General features: G+C 26.3%; 1 protein-coding gene across 1 annotated transcript in view; it reads right to left on the reverse strand.

Moving 5' to 3' along the window:
* Window positions 1-786: 786 nt before the first annotated feature.
* Window positions 787-18,397, reverse strand: part of LOC101238664 (usherin) — a 43,814-nt gene continuing 26,203 nt past the window's right edge. The window contains exons 18-20 of the mRNA XM_065806554.1: window positions 10,997-11,284; window positions 4,631-5,755; window positions 787-1,103 (exon numbers count right to left, since the gene is read on the reverse strand). Coding sequence (XP_065662626.1) covers window positions 787-1,103; window positions 4,631-5,755; window positions 10,997-11,284 — 1,730 coding nt within the window. The remainder of the gene's footprint in view (window positions 1,104-4,630; window positions 5,756-10,996; window positions 11,285-18,397) is intronic.

The raw sequence follows: 18,397 nt of genomic DNA on the forward strand, positions 1-18,397 counted from the left end.
GAGAACCCATTGCAACACCATCTGTTTGATCGTAATATTTTCTGTCAAATAGAAAATGGGAACCAGATGTTGAAATCTGTCAAAGTTTCTTAAACTGAGTTTCAGAAAGTTGCAAATATCTGTAAAGTCTTCTGATTTTTAATATTTAATCTAGAGTTTTTTATTGTAAAAATAATATCAGTATCAGAAACTTGTATTAAAAATGGTATCATAAACATGTACTATAAACATATTTTAAACAGATACAAATACAATACAAAATACATATTTTACAAGATTTAAATCTTTATATTATATAAAGTATTTTTTTTGCTCTTTAACTGCTTACTACTTTTCCAGAATAAATTGTTCTCTTTCTTTTTTAGTAACTCCTAACTTAATAGTTGTTGCTCACAGCCTTGTTGGAAGTGAATTAGTTTTGCATACAAAAATAAAGGCAAGAGAAAAATTCCTAATACGTATCCAAACCTTGTCATGGATAGTTCATTGTGCCATGCTTTCAATTAAAAGTTGCCAACTAAAAGTTGACGAATATGTAATGAGCAATTATAAAAAGTCTACTTTTAGTTGTATCCAACTCATTTTACCATATATACTTTTATACATAAAATAGAAAATTTTAAAAGTAAAATAGAACTTTTATTAGTAAAATAGAACTTACTAATAGAGGTATAAAGGGTTTGGTAACAATTAATTTAAATCAAGGTTATTTATTTGCTTGATAACTTCATAACATGTTATTTTACTTTAAATAAACAAGGCATGTAAAAATACTTATAAATTTTTTTAATAAGAAATAAAGATTATACCATCTTCAGGTGTTGTAACATTGTAACAGATGCTTGACAAGTTTCCAAAATCATTTTCAACTTCCACTTTGAAGCTATATACAGAAAAGGGTGACAAATCAATAAAAGTGTAATCAAAGAATAATCCACTTTTGATCAAAACATTTCTGTATGAAACCATATCATTTAGTTGAAAAAGTATATATAAATAATAACTGAGTATTTTTCCATTGGGGCGAGATGGTTTCCTCCAGGTTAGGTAAACGCTTGTTGAGTTGATAACAGAGCAATTATCTAAACTAAATCCTTCTGGAACTATAAATTAAAAATAAAAAGAAGTCATCAAAATATAAAAATAATTTCAAAACAAGTAATATTCAATTTATACAAACATACAATAAATAACAAAAATAGCTATATGCTGGGTTTTAGTACACCAAATAAGGACTTGGTTTGGAGTTTAAGGCTGGTTTTCAGTTCATTAACTGAGAATAATCTGAGATAAAACACAAGATTTATACAGATAAAAGATTCAGATGAAACACAAGAGTAATCTAAGAACAAGAGATTTTTTTTGCATTGACATATTAATATATAATAAAAAGACATTTGTTATAATGAAAAGACATTTGTTGTAACATGAATGGGGGTTAGCAAGCATTCAAATAGAAATAAACAAACAATAAGAGGTAAAAACAACTTGGAATCTAAGAAAAAAAAACTTCCGTGCCTGGCTGAAACCTATTGGTGACAGGTAAGGCATTTGCAGCAGATAGACTAAGGGTATCCAACGACAAACAAATGTAAAACTTCAGAGATTAAAATAGTTGTATGAATAATGGTAGTAAGAAAAATATGATGATGGAGAAGATTAAGAACCTGATGATGGAGATAATAGATTTAATGAAATTAAAAGATGGTCTCAACCACCTATAAGAAAGTGAGAAAATAAATACAAGCTTGGTTAAGTGCACAATTACAATGTCAATCATGGGTAGATATTGGCTTCCCAAACTCAAAACCTTAGTAAGAAGATGCACTGAAGCCCTTACATTTAGCTAATTCATTATGACATCAGTAGCGCATGTATGTATTTATGTATGTATGTATGTGTGTATTAAGTTAGTGTATAATTAATAGAAGTTCTCTATGTTCTTTAACAATTTTAATTCTTCAAGACTCTTTAGAAAGATTATCTAAATTTTAAGGGATGAATTTTGTGCAAATCTAAAGGTGTATTTTCAGCTTCAAATTTAGTGATTTTATTTTTTATAATTATTTTAAAAAATTCTTACTTTTATAAAATTTAGATATGATTACTCTGATTATTGCTTGATAAGTTTTCTTGACTTCTTAATCCAGACAACTGTCAAGTTTGTTTTGCAGACGTAACATACATTTTTTGGAAACATAGACAATAAGTTTTGAGAAAAAAAATAATTTAATTTGAAAACAAAACACTATGCCTTTGGATACCAAATATATATATACATATATATATATATATATATATATATATATATATATATATATATATATATATATATATATATATATATATATATATATATATATATATATATATATATATATATATATATATATATATATATATATATATATATATATATATATATATATATATATATATATATATATATATATATATATATATATATATGATAAGCATTCTGCAATGTCGACCTAGGAGTTTTTGAGATCAGCAAAAAAAAAAAATTGATAATCTGTTTTTTATGCTTTTTGGTAAAACCTTTGTATTAAATTTTTTTTGCTGACCTCATGCTAACCTCTAAAATATTAAAGTCGGAAAACTATTGTTGACCTCATTTTTCTTAATTAAGGGCTGTATATATATATACATATATATTTTTTAAGTTGAACATGTATGTAATAAGCAAATTTCAGGGGAAAAGTTTTTAAATGGTAGATTATAAATTTGTATCATCAGCGAATAGATGCACTGATAAAATGTAAAAATTGCTGAGATCATTAACATATGTTAAAAGCAAAAGAGGGCTATGAACAAAGCCTTGAGGAACAACACACATAACCAATCTATTATTAGAATTATAAACATTAATACTTAAAAGTTCCAATAACCATCGAATGCTAATAGTAATAAAAATAAGATTGAACCACTCACTTACAACACCAATAACTTAAAACATCACTAACTTACAACACCATTAATTTATAACAAATAACTTACAACATCAATCATTTAAAACACCACTAACAACCAACTAACAACAACACTCACTTAAAACAACACTAAAAACTAACTTACAACACCATAAACTCAATATTGTCAATAGAAATTATAATATTATGATAAATTGTATCAAAAGCTTTCTGTAAATTGATAAAATAAAATAAAAAATAGTATCAAGAGTTTTTCTGATCTTCAGTAATTGTTATTTTTCTGACTTTTTCTGTTACACTTATATATGCATAAGTATAATGTTAAAATTAAAATTTATTTAAAAGATTTCAGAATAAAGTACACTTTAGAATAAGTTTTTCAACAAGTTTACCAATGTTAGATAAAAAAAATTAAATCTATAGTTAACACATACAAGTTTAAAGTCATTTTTATATATCGAATTACACTTTTATATATAATTACACAGAATAACTTTAAACATTAGAAAATTTTCCATTTATGAATGAGATATTAAATAGAAAGAATATTTGAAAATGTTTAACCTATAAAGGTGTTTGTCGAATTTATAAAGGTGTTTGTTTAATCTATAAAGGTGTTTGTGGAAATGCTATTTTGATCTAACGATTTTCTTGGCTTAAATTTAGATATAAGCTAATTAGGAATAATTTAATTTAGGTATATTTTGCGGAGATAAAAGTAATCTATGTAAATTTGAACATTTATGATTCTTTTTATATATAATTGACATAAGAGGAACTAATATTGGGTTAAAGTTAATGTCTAAACTTGTAAAAATAGTAGTAAGCTTTTCAGAGATTCAGTCAGGTCAGTTATATATGTTTTATTAATTTATTAACAATTGAGAGAAATTACCAAATTATGTCAAGGTTTTTTTTCTGAGAAGAAATTTATTCAATGGTTTTTTTTTGATTTTTGAGAAGAAGTTTATTAAATGGTTTTTTTTTTATTAAGTTTAATTAACATAAATATCATGTATTTATATCGCTTACAAACAAATTTAAATTTTGTTATAAAAGATTGCATACTCAAACAGATTTGTTTGAAGAGATTTATTTATGCAACACAATGATTGCAAAAAAAGGCCAACGGAGCCATACAGTTACTTAGACCTGGGAGATGTGATAATAAAAACAGATTGTAGATGGTGTTGTAGATGGTGTTGTAGATGGTGTTGTAGATGGTGTTGTAGATGGTATTGTAGATGGTGTTGTAGATGGTGTTGTAGATGGTGTTGTAGATGGTGTTGTAGATGGTGTTGTAGATGGTGTTGTAGATGGTGTTGTAAAATCATAAGAAAATATATAATAAGTGGTAGATTTTACAATATAAAAAATATAAAATAGTAATATTATTTTGAAAAAATAATAATTTGTTTTGGTAATCTATAAATCTTTTATTTGTATTTTTTTTAATTTTTCTTGAAGATTTAAGAAGAGATGATTCTTTGAAACAAGTAACCTTAAACCAATAAAAAGTGAAATCTTTGAAAGCAAAAGTGAAATGTTTCTCTGTAAGTTTGTAATAAAACAAATATAATGTAAAAACTTTACATTATTAAAAAAAAAAAATGTTAACACAAATGATATTTTTGCGTATAATAACATAGTATAATTGTAAAAACTTGAAATTAACTTACTATCAGATAAGGTTTTCACACTTATAGAATTACTTAAAATAAAACCAACATTATTAGAAGCATTTATTATGATGTCATATATTGTATACGCAAGAAGGCCAGTGCATAATGCAGTTTCATCTGTATTATTGGTTTCAAAACAAATTACTGACATATCAACTGTTTCGTATCCTCTAAGATAAAAACTTCCTTTTACTATTAAATAATAGATTAATGGCCCATTTGGTTGCACTGAGGATGTCCAATTGGCAGTTAATGAATGAGAGGTTATGTTTTGCACTAATAACTGAATGGTACCATTCGGCTTCCCTTGTCCAGTTAAACCTATGACTTTGGGGCTAAAACCACAACCACTGGCAGTACAGACTTGTACTTGATACACATACTGTGTATATGGCTTTAGATTTTGTGCAATATAGTCATTTGGTAATGCACCCCAATTTAAAACAATAACTCCATCCTGCCATAGATAATAATTTCTTACAACTCCATTAGGAGAATTTGGAGGGTATATTTTTACCAATAAAATTGTAGAACCAACTGGTGTTACCTTAGGAGGTGGAATGTTTGTGGGAGCACTTTCAAGTGTTCTTACCTCTGAAGCATTACTAATGACACTTCCTTTATTATTAAATGCTTTCACTCGGACAAAATATAAGGTTCCAGGAACAAGGTTCTCAACAATCACAGCAAAGTTCGATTTAGTGGTATTACTAATCAGGTTCATGTTATTTAAACTGTTCGAAAGTGACACAAACAACTGATACATAAAAATTATCCCATTTGGTTTATGAGGTGGTGACCATAAAACTTCAATTCGCACACTGTCTAAAACCTGTACAGTTGGAGCCATCAGATCTTCAGGTTGGGTTTCACCAGTATATTGATCAACATATACTGAAACACAACCTACATAACCGCATGCAGAAAGCTTTACTGTATACAATGTGTATGCTGTAAGATTTGCAATATTAAAAAAAAGACTTTTTCCAGTATAATACAAAACATCATTGAGTTCAACTTTGTAGAAAATAATTTCTCCATTAGGTTTGATAGGAGGTTTCCATGAAATATTAAATGAAGTTGGAGATGTTGCAATAATTGGAGGTGAGAACATTTCTGGAACTAAAATGTATAAAATTATATATATATATATATATTTAAATATATATATATATATATATATATATATATATATATATATATATATATATATATATATATATATATATATATATATATATATATATATATATATATATATATATATATATATATATACAGGATGCGGAAAAAGATCCCGTACAAAAATATAAACAGCAAAAGTTTCTGTACAAGGCGAGAAACAAATTACACTTTAGTTTAAAACAAAATAATACTAAATAATACTAAAATAATACAAAGGAATACCAAAGAATACTAAAAACACACTATATATTGAAAGAAAACACCATACAGATAATTTTTTTAAATTATACTTTTGTACGGGAACTTTTACCTCACCCTGTATATCACACACACACACACATATATACAAACACACACGCCCACACACACACGCACACACGCACACACACACACACACACACACACACACACACACACACATGCACTAGGGTGCCCCAAAAAAAGTTAGGGGATTAGTTCTTAGAAAATGAAAATAATGTTATGGTTCATTAAATTGACATTTGCAAGATGTATATTTTCAAAATTTATAACACTGATTTTCATAATTTTTCTATATTTGTTCTAACTGTTCAAAAATTATGTTATGAAAATACATTTTTATTATGAAAACAAATAAAAATATTTGTTTGGAGTAACTTTTATGCCTGGAATTTAGCTTTCAAACTCAGAGTGCCGCATCTGCCTCTGTAATAGATTTATGTGATAAACATTTTTCAACTCAGAAATAAATTTTAACATAGAATGTTCCAAAAAATTAAAAAATAAAACAAGTAGCTAAGAGAAAATGCAACTGCTCTATTAGTCCTAGAAGAAATGTTTACCTTGTTGAATATTATGATATAATACTGGAATACAACCTCAGACCGCAAATGTCAACCTATTCAAACATTTACTCAAATGAGAAAAATAAACCTAGGTTCTACTGTTTACAGAAAACAGTTCAAGACAATTCCAGTCAACAAGGGATAAACCTTCTAATAAAGCAAATGATTTAATTGATTTATTGACTAAAAGGTAAAAACTAGTACTATGTTTTTACACCAAACTAGTTAAAGAAATTTCAGAAGATCTCAAAATATTTATTGTTTATGACAAATTGGCTGTGAGTGTTAGTTCTCCAGATGCTTCAGATTGCAATGATATATTGGTTGAGGTGGTACAAATGAAAAATGGTACTTTATATCCCAAATCTCATAGTTTTGAGAGTAAAATCTCATGATTTTCAAATTTTCATAATTTTTTGGGACAGCCTAACAAACACATGCACACACACGCACTCAAACACACATATATACACACACACATAACTGCATCTTGTTACCATGGTTTATCTTGAAAAACATCACTAAGTTAGCATAACATATATTACTACAGAAGACCCTTAAAACTTTGAATATATTTATTCTTGAAATTTTTAAAAGTGTAAGTAAATATTTAAATACATCTATATTTAAATATATGTACATGTGTGTGTATATATATATATATATATATATATATATATATATATATATATATATATATATATATATATATATATATATATATATATATATATATATATATATATATATATATATATTTATATATAAAATTAAACATTAAAAAATAAAAATAAAAAATCCACTAATTCAAATGCACTTAGTTTAAATTGTTACTTTAGATCTACAGATAAAAAATTTTGTTGAAATGCAAATATACTTGGGACTTACCTTATAATTAATGTTTTACAAACAAACTTATTTATTCTGAAGTCTTACTGGAAAATATTAATGAATTATTAATCTTATTAATAATTAATCTACTTTTTATTATTCTATTGATACCTGCTTTTTACTTGATTTTTATTATCTTTTTACAAACATTTTTTTTATATTTAAGTTAAGACAAACAAAAATATAACAACATACTGCAGATGTTATTCTAAATTATAATATATTGTAATAGCATCATCTCAATTAAAAGATACAAGTATGGCTAAAACCAGATCTAAAACATTTGTACATCTTATTGGAGTACTAGATGAAAAATTTAAATTAAATTTTGTTTACAACATAATTAGATGTTTTGAGAGTTTATTTTTATTTCCATAAAAAAATAGAAAAATTTTGTCATAAGGATAAAAACTATATTATCAAAGACAAATGAAGTATGATGCTAAAATATTTCTGTATTTTAAACACATTGTTTACAAGACAGAATCATTGTTAGATTAAAACATTTGATGTAACAAGATTTCATTAAGATGAGCACAACATATCAAAAGAGATAATTTTGTTGCTTAAATTATTATTCTTTTTGCTTCATCATGATTCCATATATATCATAAAGAGAGAAAATAAAACTGATGATTAAGATTCTGAAAGTAAATATGGAATATGTATGCTGGGTTAATAAAGGTAAAAAATCTCAAAAAGAGACATTGCATCATAAGGTTGCATCATAAAAAAAATAATTGAAAGTAAAAAGTGGCAAAAAATCTTACTCATTCACAATATTCAAGACAATGTCATAAATTGTTTAGAGAATAAAAAATCAAACATTTTTCTGAAAATGCAGATATATGCACAGTTTTTTACATTTTAACAAAGGAAAGACACAGTAATGATATGGTGCTCATTAAATGAGTAATAATCAGTATGCATGATGTCACTTGTGATGAGTAATGATCAGTAATGATATGTCACTTGTGAAGAGTAATGATCAGTAATGATGTGATGTCACTTGTGATGAGTAATAACCAGTCATGATATGATGTCACTTGTGATGAATAATAACCAGTAATGATATGATATCACTTGTGATGAGTAATGATCAGTAATGATGTGATATCACTTGTGATGAGTAATAATCAGTTATGATGTGATGCCACTTGTGATGAGTTATAACCAGTAATGATATGATATCACTTGTGATGAGCAATAATCAGTAATGATATGATGTCACTTGTAAAAAGTAATGATCAGTAATGATCTACAAACTCTTGTAATTGAACGTTAAACATTCTCAACATGAAATAGAAAAGTTTTTAAGCTAACTGAGAGTGCAATTGATGACAAAGCACACAATTAAAATCAAAATCGAAAAGATCTTTGGTTGAAATGACATCTAAAAAAAGTTAAAAAAAAAAAAAAGTTAAAAAAGATCTGGGAATAATTGTAAGTGAATCAAGAGTTTAATGTTGAGCGCATAAAATAAAGCTATTCAGTAAGGTTACCCAGAAGAAACCATTAAAGAGAATAATCATCTTAAATATTTTAAATATATAAATAAATGTTTTTAAAAAAAACTGTTTTTTTTTCTTACAAATCAAACTTCAATTTGAATTTAAACTTTTGAACCTAATTGAATATGAAATATAATTTCAACATTTTGATTGAATATTTTTGGGGCATTATTAGAAAACAAAGTAAAGAAACCTTATACAAAAAATAAGAACTTTTTCTAATAGAGGAATAGATCAAAATTAGGCTTTCTATATTAGAAAAGTTAGTTGATTCAGCTCACTAAATGGTAAAACAATAAAATGTGGATGTAAGATTTTGAAGCATTGTGAATCAGGCACTTTCTTCTCATTTTTTTCAAAAATGAGAAGAAACTGCGTGAAAAAAGTATGGAATAAAATAGAAATATATTTGTAATAAAATAATAAAAATACTGACATCATTTATATTTAGTAAAAAAAAAAACCCAGATTTTGGTTGTCACCATGTAACCATTATTCCAATTATAAACAATCTGGCCTCTACCAAACTCTTTGCAAATGCTTACTCTGTTTATTTCTACTTTTAGAAATTAAAAAATTAAAATTCTACTTTTAAATAGCTCTCAATTGGGTATTTCTGAAGATTTGTTTTTTCAGGCACAATTTTCACATAATTTTCTTTAGACTATTTCATAGCCAGTTAACTATTTTATACAAAGTTATAACTTGAAGCCAAATCAGCCCAGAACACAGGTTCATTATCATTTGATTTAATGAGATGTAAAAGATATTTTTGAAACACTCTTAGTATATATTTGACCAGAAAATGTGTACTCAGTAATATAAGATGCTTTTTTTTTTGTCACACCAGCAAATAGCTCGCCAAATCAAGGCTTTTTTAGAAAACTTATCATGCATTGTGTATTAAAATTTCTGCTTTTCCTCTATATTTGACAATATAATAGATGTCAATTTTGACAGCACCAGAAATTTTCTAATTATTGAACTTGATATAAGTTTCATTATCTTCAATAATCTTTAGAAACAAAATTGTCATATAACATTCTGCAGCAGGATCTGTTTTTTTTTTTTTTTATTGCTTTTTTTTTAGTTTTAGAACGGTTGGGCACTTTATATAATTTGAAAGAATGAAGTTTATGTTTATTTCAAGCTTTTACAACAAAACTATGAGAAAATCAATATCTTTTTGAGCAATGTTGAGAGGTAATCTTAAAACTATTATCCAGTTTTCTAAACAGTTTTTAATCATGAAAACCTTTCTTTAATTGCCAGATATGTGTTTGATTGATTTTACTTGAGAAAAACAGTGTCAGGATGTATTTGCAACTCTTTAGCTAATGAATTGTAGTTTTTATTTGGATTTTTCAAATATTTGTTCACAATTTTTTCTCTAATTTCTTCTTCTTTTGTAATTTTAAAAACTAATTTTAGGTTAAATGTGAAACCTAAACGCGTTTTTTTTGAAACCGCAAACGCTGTAAGCAAAATAAAAACATAATTAAAAATATATTAATACAACTAAAAAAAAAATGACGTATTTACTCTTTCAAGTTTATTTTGTGTACACTCTTTATTTAACTTATTAATTTATTTAACTATTTATTATTCAATTTTTATTATTATTAACTATTTATTATCTATTTTTATATATTTATTTATTGATTTATTTAATTATTAACTTATTTAACTATTTTTTACACTTGAAATAGTTACACTTGAAATAGCAACAGGACTTCTAATACAAAAAAAATTTTACTATTAGTAGTAAGTTGGAGTAAAACAAATATGATTATGTAAGTGTTATTTGGTTTTCTAATATATTGATTTGATAAAACAAAAAAGTTTTTAGTAGAAAATAAATTGAATAATATTGTACTGACAAAAATTTGAAACAAATAAATAAATTAACAAATTAAATTTCTTTTATTTAACTTTTATAACTTTTTTATTACCTGATGGTAAGGTTGTAACATTAATCTGGTTACTTTCTGTGCTTCCTCCACCTGTGAACACCTCAACTTTAAACAAATAAAGAGTTGCTGGATTTAAATTTTCAATTTCACATTCTGTTACCAATCCGCCTTGCAATATCTTACTAATGTTTTCACCAACACTTGGAATATATCCATAAATAACATATTTTCTAATAAGTCCACTACTGATCAATGGAGGAGCCCAAATAAGTTTAACAGAGTAAGCACCAAGGTTCGTAATATTTGGAGGCAAAAAATTTTTCGGAACTATAAAATTACAAATAAAAAAAGACAACTGTATATATATACATTTATATATATATATATATATATATATATATATATATATATATATATATATATATATATATATATATATATATATATATATATATATATATATATATATATATATATATATATATATATATATATATATATATGTATGTATGTATATATATATATATACATATATATATATATATATATATATATATATATATATATATTAGGGTGGGTCGAATTTTTTTATCTTTCCTGTACATGAACAAAAAGTTGTCTTGGTATCAGTACAGTATGAAAATAATATTTAAAGATTTTTTATGAAACGTTTAGGGGTCCCAATATTTGATTAAAGTCTTACCTTATTTGATATATTTTAACCATTTCCTTGGTACAATCTAAATACGTACCAACTATAAATCATTGACTAAAATGCATTGGCAAATGGTTTAGCACCTAACTACAAGTGCTAAAAAAGAAATGGAATAAATTTTATAACGTTATTTACATGTGACGTCACCAACATTAGCAACAAACCATGTGCTAGATTTTTTAGAAACAAGCAAAATATCTAATATATTATTTTGTAGTTTTATTTTCTTCTTTGCAATAATAGATCTATAGTAAAATTCAAGTAGGCTAATATAGATGTATACTACAGTAGGCTATAGTTTAGACTGTAGAAAGATCACTTCATTTAACATGTAGGCCTATTTATGAGAGGGCTAAACATATTATAGTCTGTATAAATATTGGAATATTTATTGACTAAATTCTTATGAAAAATTGTTTTAACAGCTTTTATTTATTGTAAACATAACTTGTTGTATTTTTTTTTATTATTTTATACAAATTATATTAAATATGGATTGTATGTGTACACGAAGTGCAACTAAACATCCATTGTTTGGACAGTTAGTTGATCTATCCCATCAAATGAAGACGTTATTAAGGCGTTCTATTATAATCAGAAAACAGTATTAGAAATTAGCTTGCAAGAAAGATATTCAATTTTAGCAGACAGAGTGAAATGTGTTTATTCAAAAGCAAGTATTCCCACAATAGAAGTGAATAGCACAATCATTAGGATTAGAAGACTTATGGATAAAGTACATACACTTGAAAAATATTCAGATGCAAAAAGAACATCAGACACTGAGAAGTTGAACTCTTTTAAGCAGTTATTTGACATTTGTACCTGCAAATGAACTTATGCATGTGCCCACTGCCAAATAAAATCCCATTGATAAAGTGGGATTTCTGGGTTGACCAAAAAAAAGTTAGAAAAATGATAATTGGTGGAGTAGACAAAGAAACGACAGCAACACTGGAAAAGAAACAAAAACGCAAATTTATGAAATCAGTGTGTGATGAAGCACAGTCAAAAGAGGTTGAATATGAAACTGAGAAAGATATTGATGAGGATGAGCGTAACATGTCTGAAAGTAATTATACATCAGAGGAATATATCAGAGATAGTATCAGTGCATAACAGAAACAAGTACAAGGAATTAGCTAAAGCAGTTGATCGATGCAAAATTAGCAACAGAGATACATGTCTTATTGTTAATGCTGTTTTAAAAGACCTCAGTATGTTGTCTTCAGCAACAATTCTTCTAGCCTCGATAAGCTACGTCGACAAAGGAATTTCTGGAGAGATACTCTGGTTGAAGAACATATGCAGAGCAATAAGGAATTGTGCTGTATAGGCTTTGATGGAAAACAAGACGTTACATTAGTTGAGAGTTTTGGTTGTAGAAGAAGTAAAAAAGAAGAACACTATAGTATTGTTTTGTATCCAGGAAACATATACATCGATCATGTAGTTCCTGAAAGTAGTAAAGCTGCTGGTATAACAAAGGAGTTAATGTCAGTTATTATAGAGACAAACTCCGTAGAAAGCATTCAAGGTGTTGTGTGTGATGGCGCAAATAATAATACAGGTAAAAGCAACGGAATCATAAGAAAATTGGAGGAGAACTTAGGTAGACCATGACAGTGGTTGGTATGCCTTCTACACTGTAACGAGCTGCCATTTAGAAAGTTTTTGGCAGGCGTGGATTTTGCTCGAACTACAGGACCTTCCACATTGACAGGTACAATTAGCTCAGCTCTAGAATATGATCCGAATGAATTGCCTGTCGTTAATTATTTGCCAATTACTGGTAAGGTGACTGATTGTGATGAAGCTGTCAAGAAGAATCTTAGCACAGACCAACTGTACTTTTTGAAAGCATGTCTAACAGTGCAGCGTGGACGTCAGACTTCTACAGATATTGATTTCCTCGAGTAGAGTTTACCTGGAAATATAAGTCATGCTCGGTGGTTGACAAAAGCCAACAGGATTTTGTGTCTCTACATGTCTAGAGAGGTGGCATCTGAACCTCTTAGAAGAGTAACGCATTTCATTTTAAACTATTACGGACCCTCTTGGTTCAAAATCAAATCAAATTCTTCTTGCCAAAATGGTGCTAACAACTTCTTTTACTTAGTTCAGTTGTTTCAGGAACTTGATGCATTAGATCAGGCTGTGGTTCGTCCTGTTCTCGAAAATAACTGCTACTTTGCGCATGCTGAAAACATTCTGTTAGCTGCAGTTAGTGATAGTGATATGGAAATTCGTCGTTTTTCAGTAGAACAAATAATAAGAGCAAGAGAGAAGCAGACTAATAGTAACATACCGATTCGCGTCTTTGATAAGAAGGATATAACATTAAATCTGGCTGCAACATCGTTCATCAACATGATTGACTGGGACCAGAGTAACGTTACGTCTCCTCCGATGCTATCACACCTTTCAAATGATCAACTTACTTACACACATCCAATATTACTGCCCGTTGTTCCATGTCATTAACAGGCAGTAGAGAGAACAATTAAAGGTGTTAGCGCTGCAAGCTGTAAAGTTTATGGGAGAAAGTCCCATCATGGCATGGTGTTACAGAGTAAGAAATCCAGATTAGGGATACCAAAATAGACAGCAAGAAAGATTTTATTAACAGTTAGGTTGAACAACTTTGAAATGTTGCTGTTTAACATTGATTCGTTACAGTTTACACTCTTTTTAATTTGTAATACATTGCAATACATTACACTAACATTGGGTATTTATGTAGTCTTTCTAGTCAGAGTTGGGACCTGTAGACACTGTCTATAAAATAAAAAGTGAGGTTTTCTCAAAAAAGTACATCAAAAAGCAACTTTTTAGACATGTACAGGATCTCCAACTTAATATTTTTTACATTTCGACTCACCTTAATATATATATATATATATATATATATATATATATATATATATATATATATATATATATATATATATATATATATATATATATATATATATATATATATATATATATACATATAAATATATATATACATATATACATATACACATAAATATATATACACATATATATGTATATATATGTGTGTATATATATATACATATAAATATATATATATACATATATATATAAATATATATATACACATATATATGTATATATATGTGTGTGGTGTGTGTATATATATATATATATATACATATATATATATAAATATATATACACATATATATGTATATATATGTGTGTGGTGTGTGTGTATATATATATATATATATATATATATATATATATATATATATATATATATATATATATATATATATATATATATGTATATATATATATATATATATATATATATATATATATATATATATATATATTTCTATATATATAAAATTTTGAAATGTATTGTAGAAAATAGAGAGCTCTATGTTCTTAAAAGAACAGAGCAATAATAAATTAAATTATTAGAAAACCAGTGATATTAACAATTGTTGAGTTTTTATCCCTACTATGTTATAGGTTAGTTGGTGCATCTTTTAAAAGATGATTATCAAAAAAAAAAAAGTTAGATCATATCTAAATTTCCATTTGAAAAAAAGAGGTCACAAGTGGTAAACCAGTAATGTCAAAATTGTTCAAGTGGTAAATCGGATATGTGCACGATGTAAAGGAGCACTTTTTACAACTATTTGCATAACACCCAATCAAATTTCATTTTACAAAAAAAAAAACTTTATTATCATAAAAAATGGTGGATAAATATCAAAATCCAGATACTACAGTAATTCAAAAAAAAAAAAACTCGGTCGAAAGTGGGAACGAGACAGAAATGAACAATTATCTTTGTATATGATGGGCTTTCCATGTAATTGCAAGCATTATATGTGTTTTTATAATAAGTTTTTGACAAAAGACAGTAGAAGAGTTTTTACTTTCATACTTTAATAAAATGCAAAATAAAGATATATATATATATATATAAATATAAATATATATATATATATGTATATATATATATGTATATATATATGTATATATATATATATATGTATATATATATATATATATATATATATATATATATATATATATACATATAAATATATATATATATATACATATACATATATATATACTCATATATATGTATATATATATATATATGTGTATATATACGACAGTAGAAGAGAGTTTTTACTTCCATACTTTAATAAAATGCAAAATAAAGATCAATAAGCTTTCTTGCTTTAATGATTGAGGTTTTAAGTGTTAAACGAAGAAGACCTCAACAAAGAGAAAAAAGATTTCTTCATGACCACTCATTCTCTTATAACCTCAAAGTTACACAAGATAATAATAATGCTAGAGTTCCAGTTTGCATCAATACTATTTTATCAATTAGAAAAGAAAGAATAAGAGGATCTCTTGCTAAGACTGGTAAGTAAACAGAAGTAAACAATTATTTGTTTATCAATTAGTAATTCAAATAAAATAAAGTATGAACAAATGTGTTTCAACAAAGTTTCTCTCTCAAAAATAACAACAGCAAAAAAAGATTTTATGTGAGCTTGAAAGTTAATAGTTTGGCTTAGTTAAGTTAATAAAACATTATAAAGCTTGTATATTTGATTATTTTTTAAGGAGTTTCTCCTAAAAACCAGCAAGGAAAACATACAAATTGACCTCTAGCCTTTTCAGACCATATTGTAAATAGTATTATTGATCATATCAAGTCTTTTAAAGGACAAAAAAGTCAAGCATTACATGACACTAAAAAGCTGTATTTACCAGAGGATCTTAACTTATCAAAAATGTACAATATGTATAAGGAATGATTCTCACAGAATAAAGTTTGTCAAAAAAGTTAAAGGTACTTTAATAATGTGTAATTATTTAAGAATATTATTGGATTTTATCTAATTTTCTACTATCTTTTTTTTACCAGGAAAATATGTAAAAAAGTTTAACATTAGCTTTGGTTATCCTCATAAAGATAAATGCTTCACATGTCACAAGCTCAATATTATACTTAAAAACCAAAGCACTAAAATATACATATAGAACCACAAATAACATAGTAAGATAAGTCTTCGAACTTTATTTTTTTGTATTCTCAAAATGAAAAAAACGTGACATCACTGGTTTTCCCCTTGCACCCTTCATATACACACTTACACACATACTTTTGTGGATTTAGTTCAGAACTGTCATAATAAATTTTTCACACATTAAGTTTTAAAATGTTGACTTAAATCCAGACAGTTTTCTTTTCAAAAAGAAGAATAATGAAAAAAAAAATTTATATTTAAAGTTCTTCATATCTAGATAGTATTATACTTTCAGAATCTTTTCTTTTTTTTGCCTTGATTCTCAGTCCATATGAAACAATATTTTATGAGACGAGATCTGGTATGAAACCAAAAAAACCAAGATTTTTCAAATAAGCAAAAAACTATAAAAATAACCTAAAATTTATTTTATGGTTTTTTATTATTAGCTATATTAAATTAAGCTATATTAGCTCTATATATTAAGCACTGATTTTGAATGCTTTCAATATATTTCAGTAATCTCAGTTTCAATATTTTTTGCATTCATTTTCTCGTGGTAAAATCAAGTGCTCTAAATCTACACTACTGCACTTAGAGCTTCTTCTAGAGTTTGTAAAAATTAGAACATCAAATACCATTCTTCAGCAAATTTTTCACAAAATTTTAATTTTGCTTTAGAGAGTAGTGAAAAGACTTCTGGATTTGTTTGGAATAAAAGAAAGAGTTTGCCCATTAAATTCAAAAGATGATTTCCAAATAAGTTAAGTTCTAGCAATAATTTCTGGCAATAATATGATAGCAATAATATAGTACAAGAAAAAACTCCAGAGAGTTGTTCTTGTAGAAACTGAGTACATAAAGAAGAAGACGTTAAGAAAGACAAAATTTTGAGCCTTTAAGCCAGCAAGATTAGTGGTACTAGAACAAAGCCTTTCAGTACAATCATCATTATTGTCACCAATAACAACAATATTTGTAGAGGGATAAAGAAAAAGAGCCTGGTCAATATGATCAGAAACAACATCAAGAAAGAGTGCAGTCTTGGAAAGAAAGAGAATGATAAAAGTGATTAAGTAAAGAGGAGCTAAGCTCTTCAGTCAGAGAACTAAAACCTGATTTTTTGACAAATATCTGAGTTGATATAAAAGTATGTAATATGATATGCCAAGCATGTGACTATTAAAGTCTTTCCAAATCAAGAGTGAATAGCCATTAACTTAAAGATTCAAAGATAAAACAGCTATAAATAAGTTTAAATAAGTTTCACAAAAAGCAAGTAGGCGAGGTGAAATTTGCAAAGCTAAGCTAAAAGACAGTAACAGAATGCAGTTAAAATCTGACCAAGATAAGTATTTTTATTAAGACATCAATGCTATAGAACAAAGCACATTTAATCTTATGCTATAGAGCAAAGTACATTTAAAAACGAAAATAATTACTGCAACATAAGCAGATTTTAGTCTTAATTCCTAAATGTAACTGATAATAAACTAAACACCAAGTAGATAAAATGTGTAATTGTATAATATGCAAAACATTTTTTATCAAAAATTTGTTAAAATTTTCAAAAAATGATTAATAAATAAAGTCTTAGAAAATTTCACTTTAACAAATTGAAAAAATGAAATATAACAATATAATTTTAATTAATAAAAATTAAAATTGTTGAAAATTAAAAAAACTTAT

This window comes from Hydra vulgaris, chromosome 09 (genome assembly GCF_038396675.1).
Source record: "Hydra vulgaris chromosome 09, alternate assembly HydraT2T_AEP".
Lineage (NCBI taxonomy): Eukaryota > Metazoa > Cnidaria > Hydrozoa > Anthoathecata > Hydridae > Hydra > Hydra vulgaris.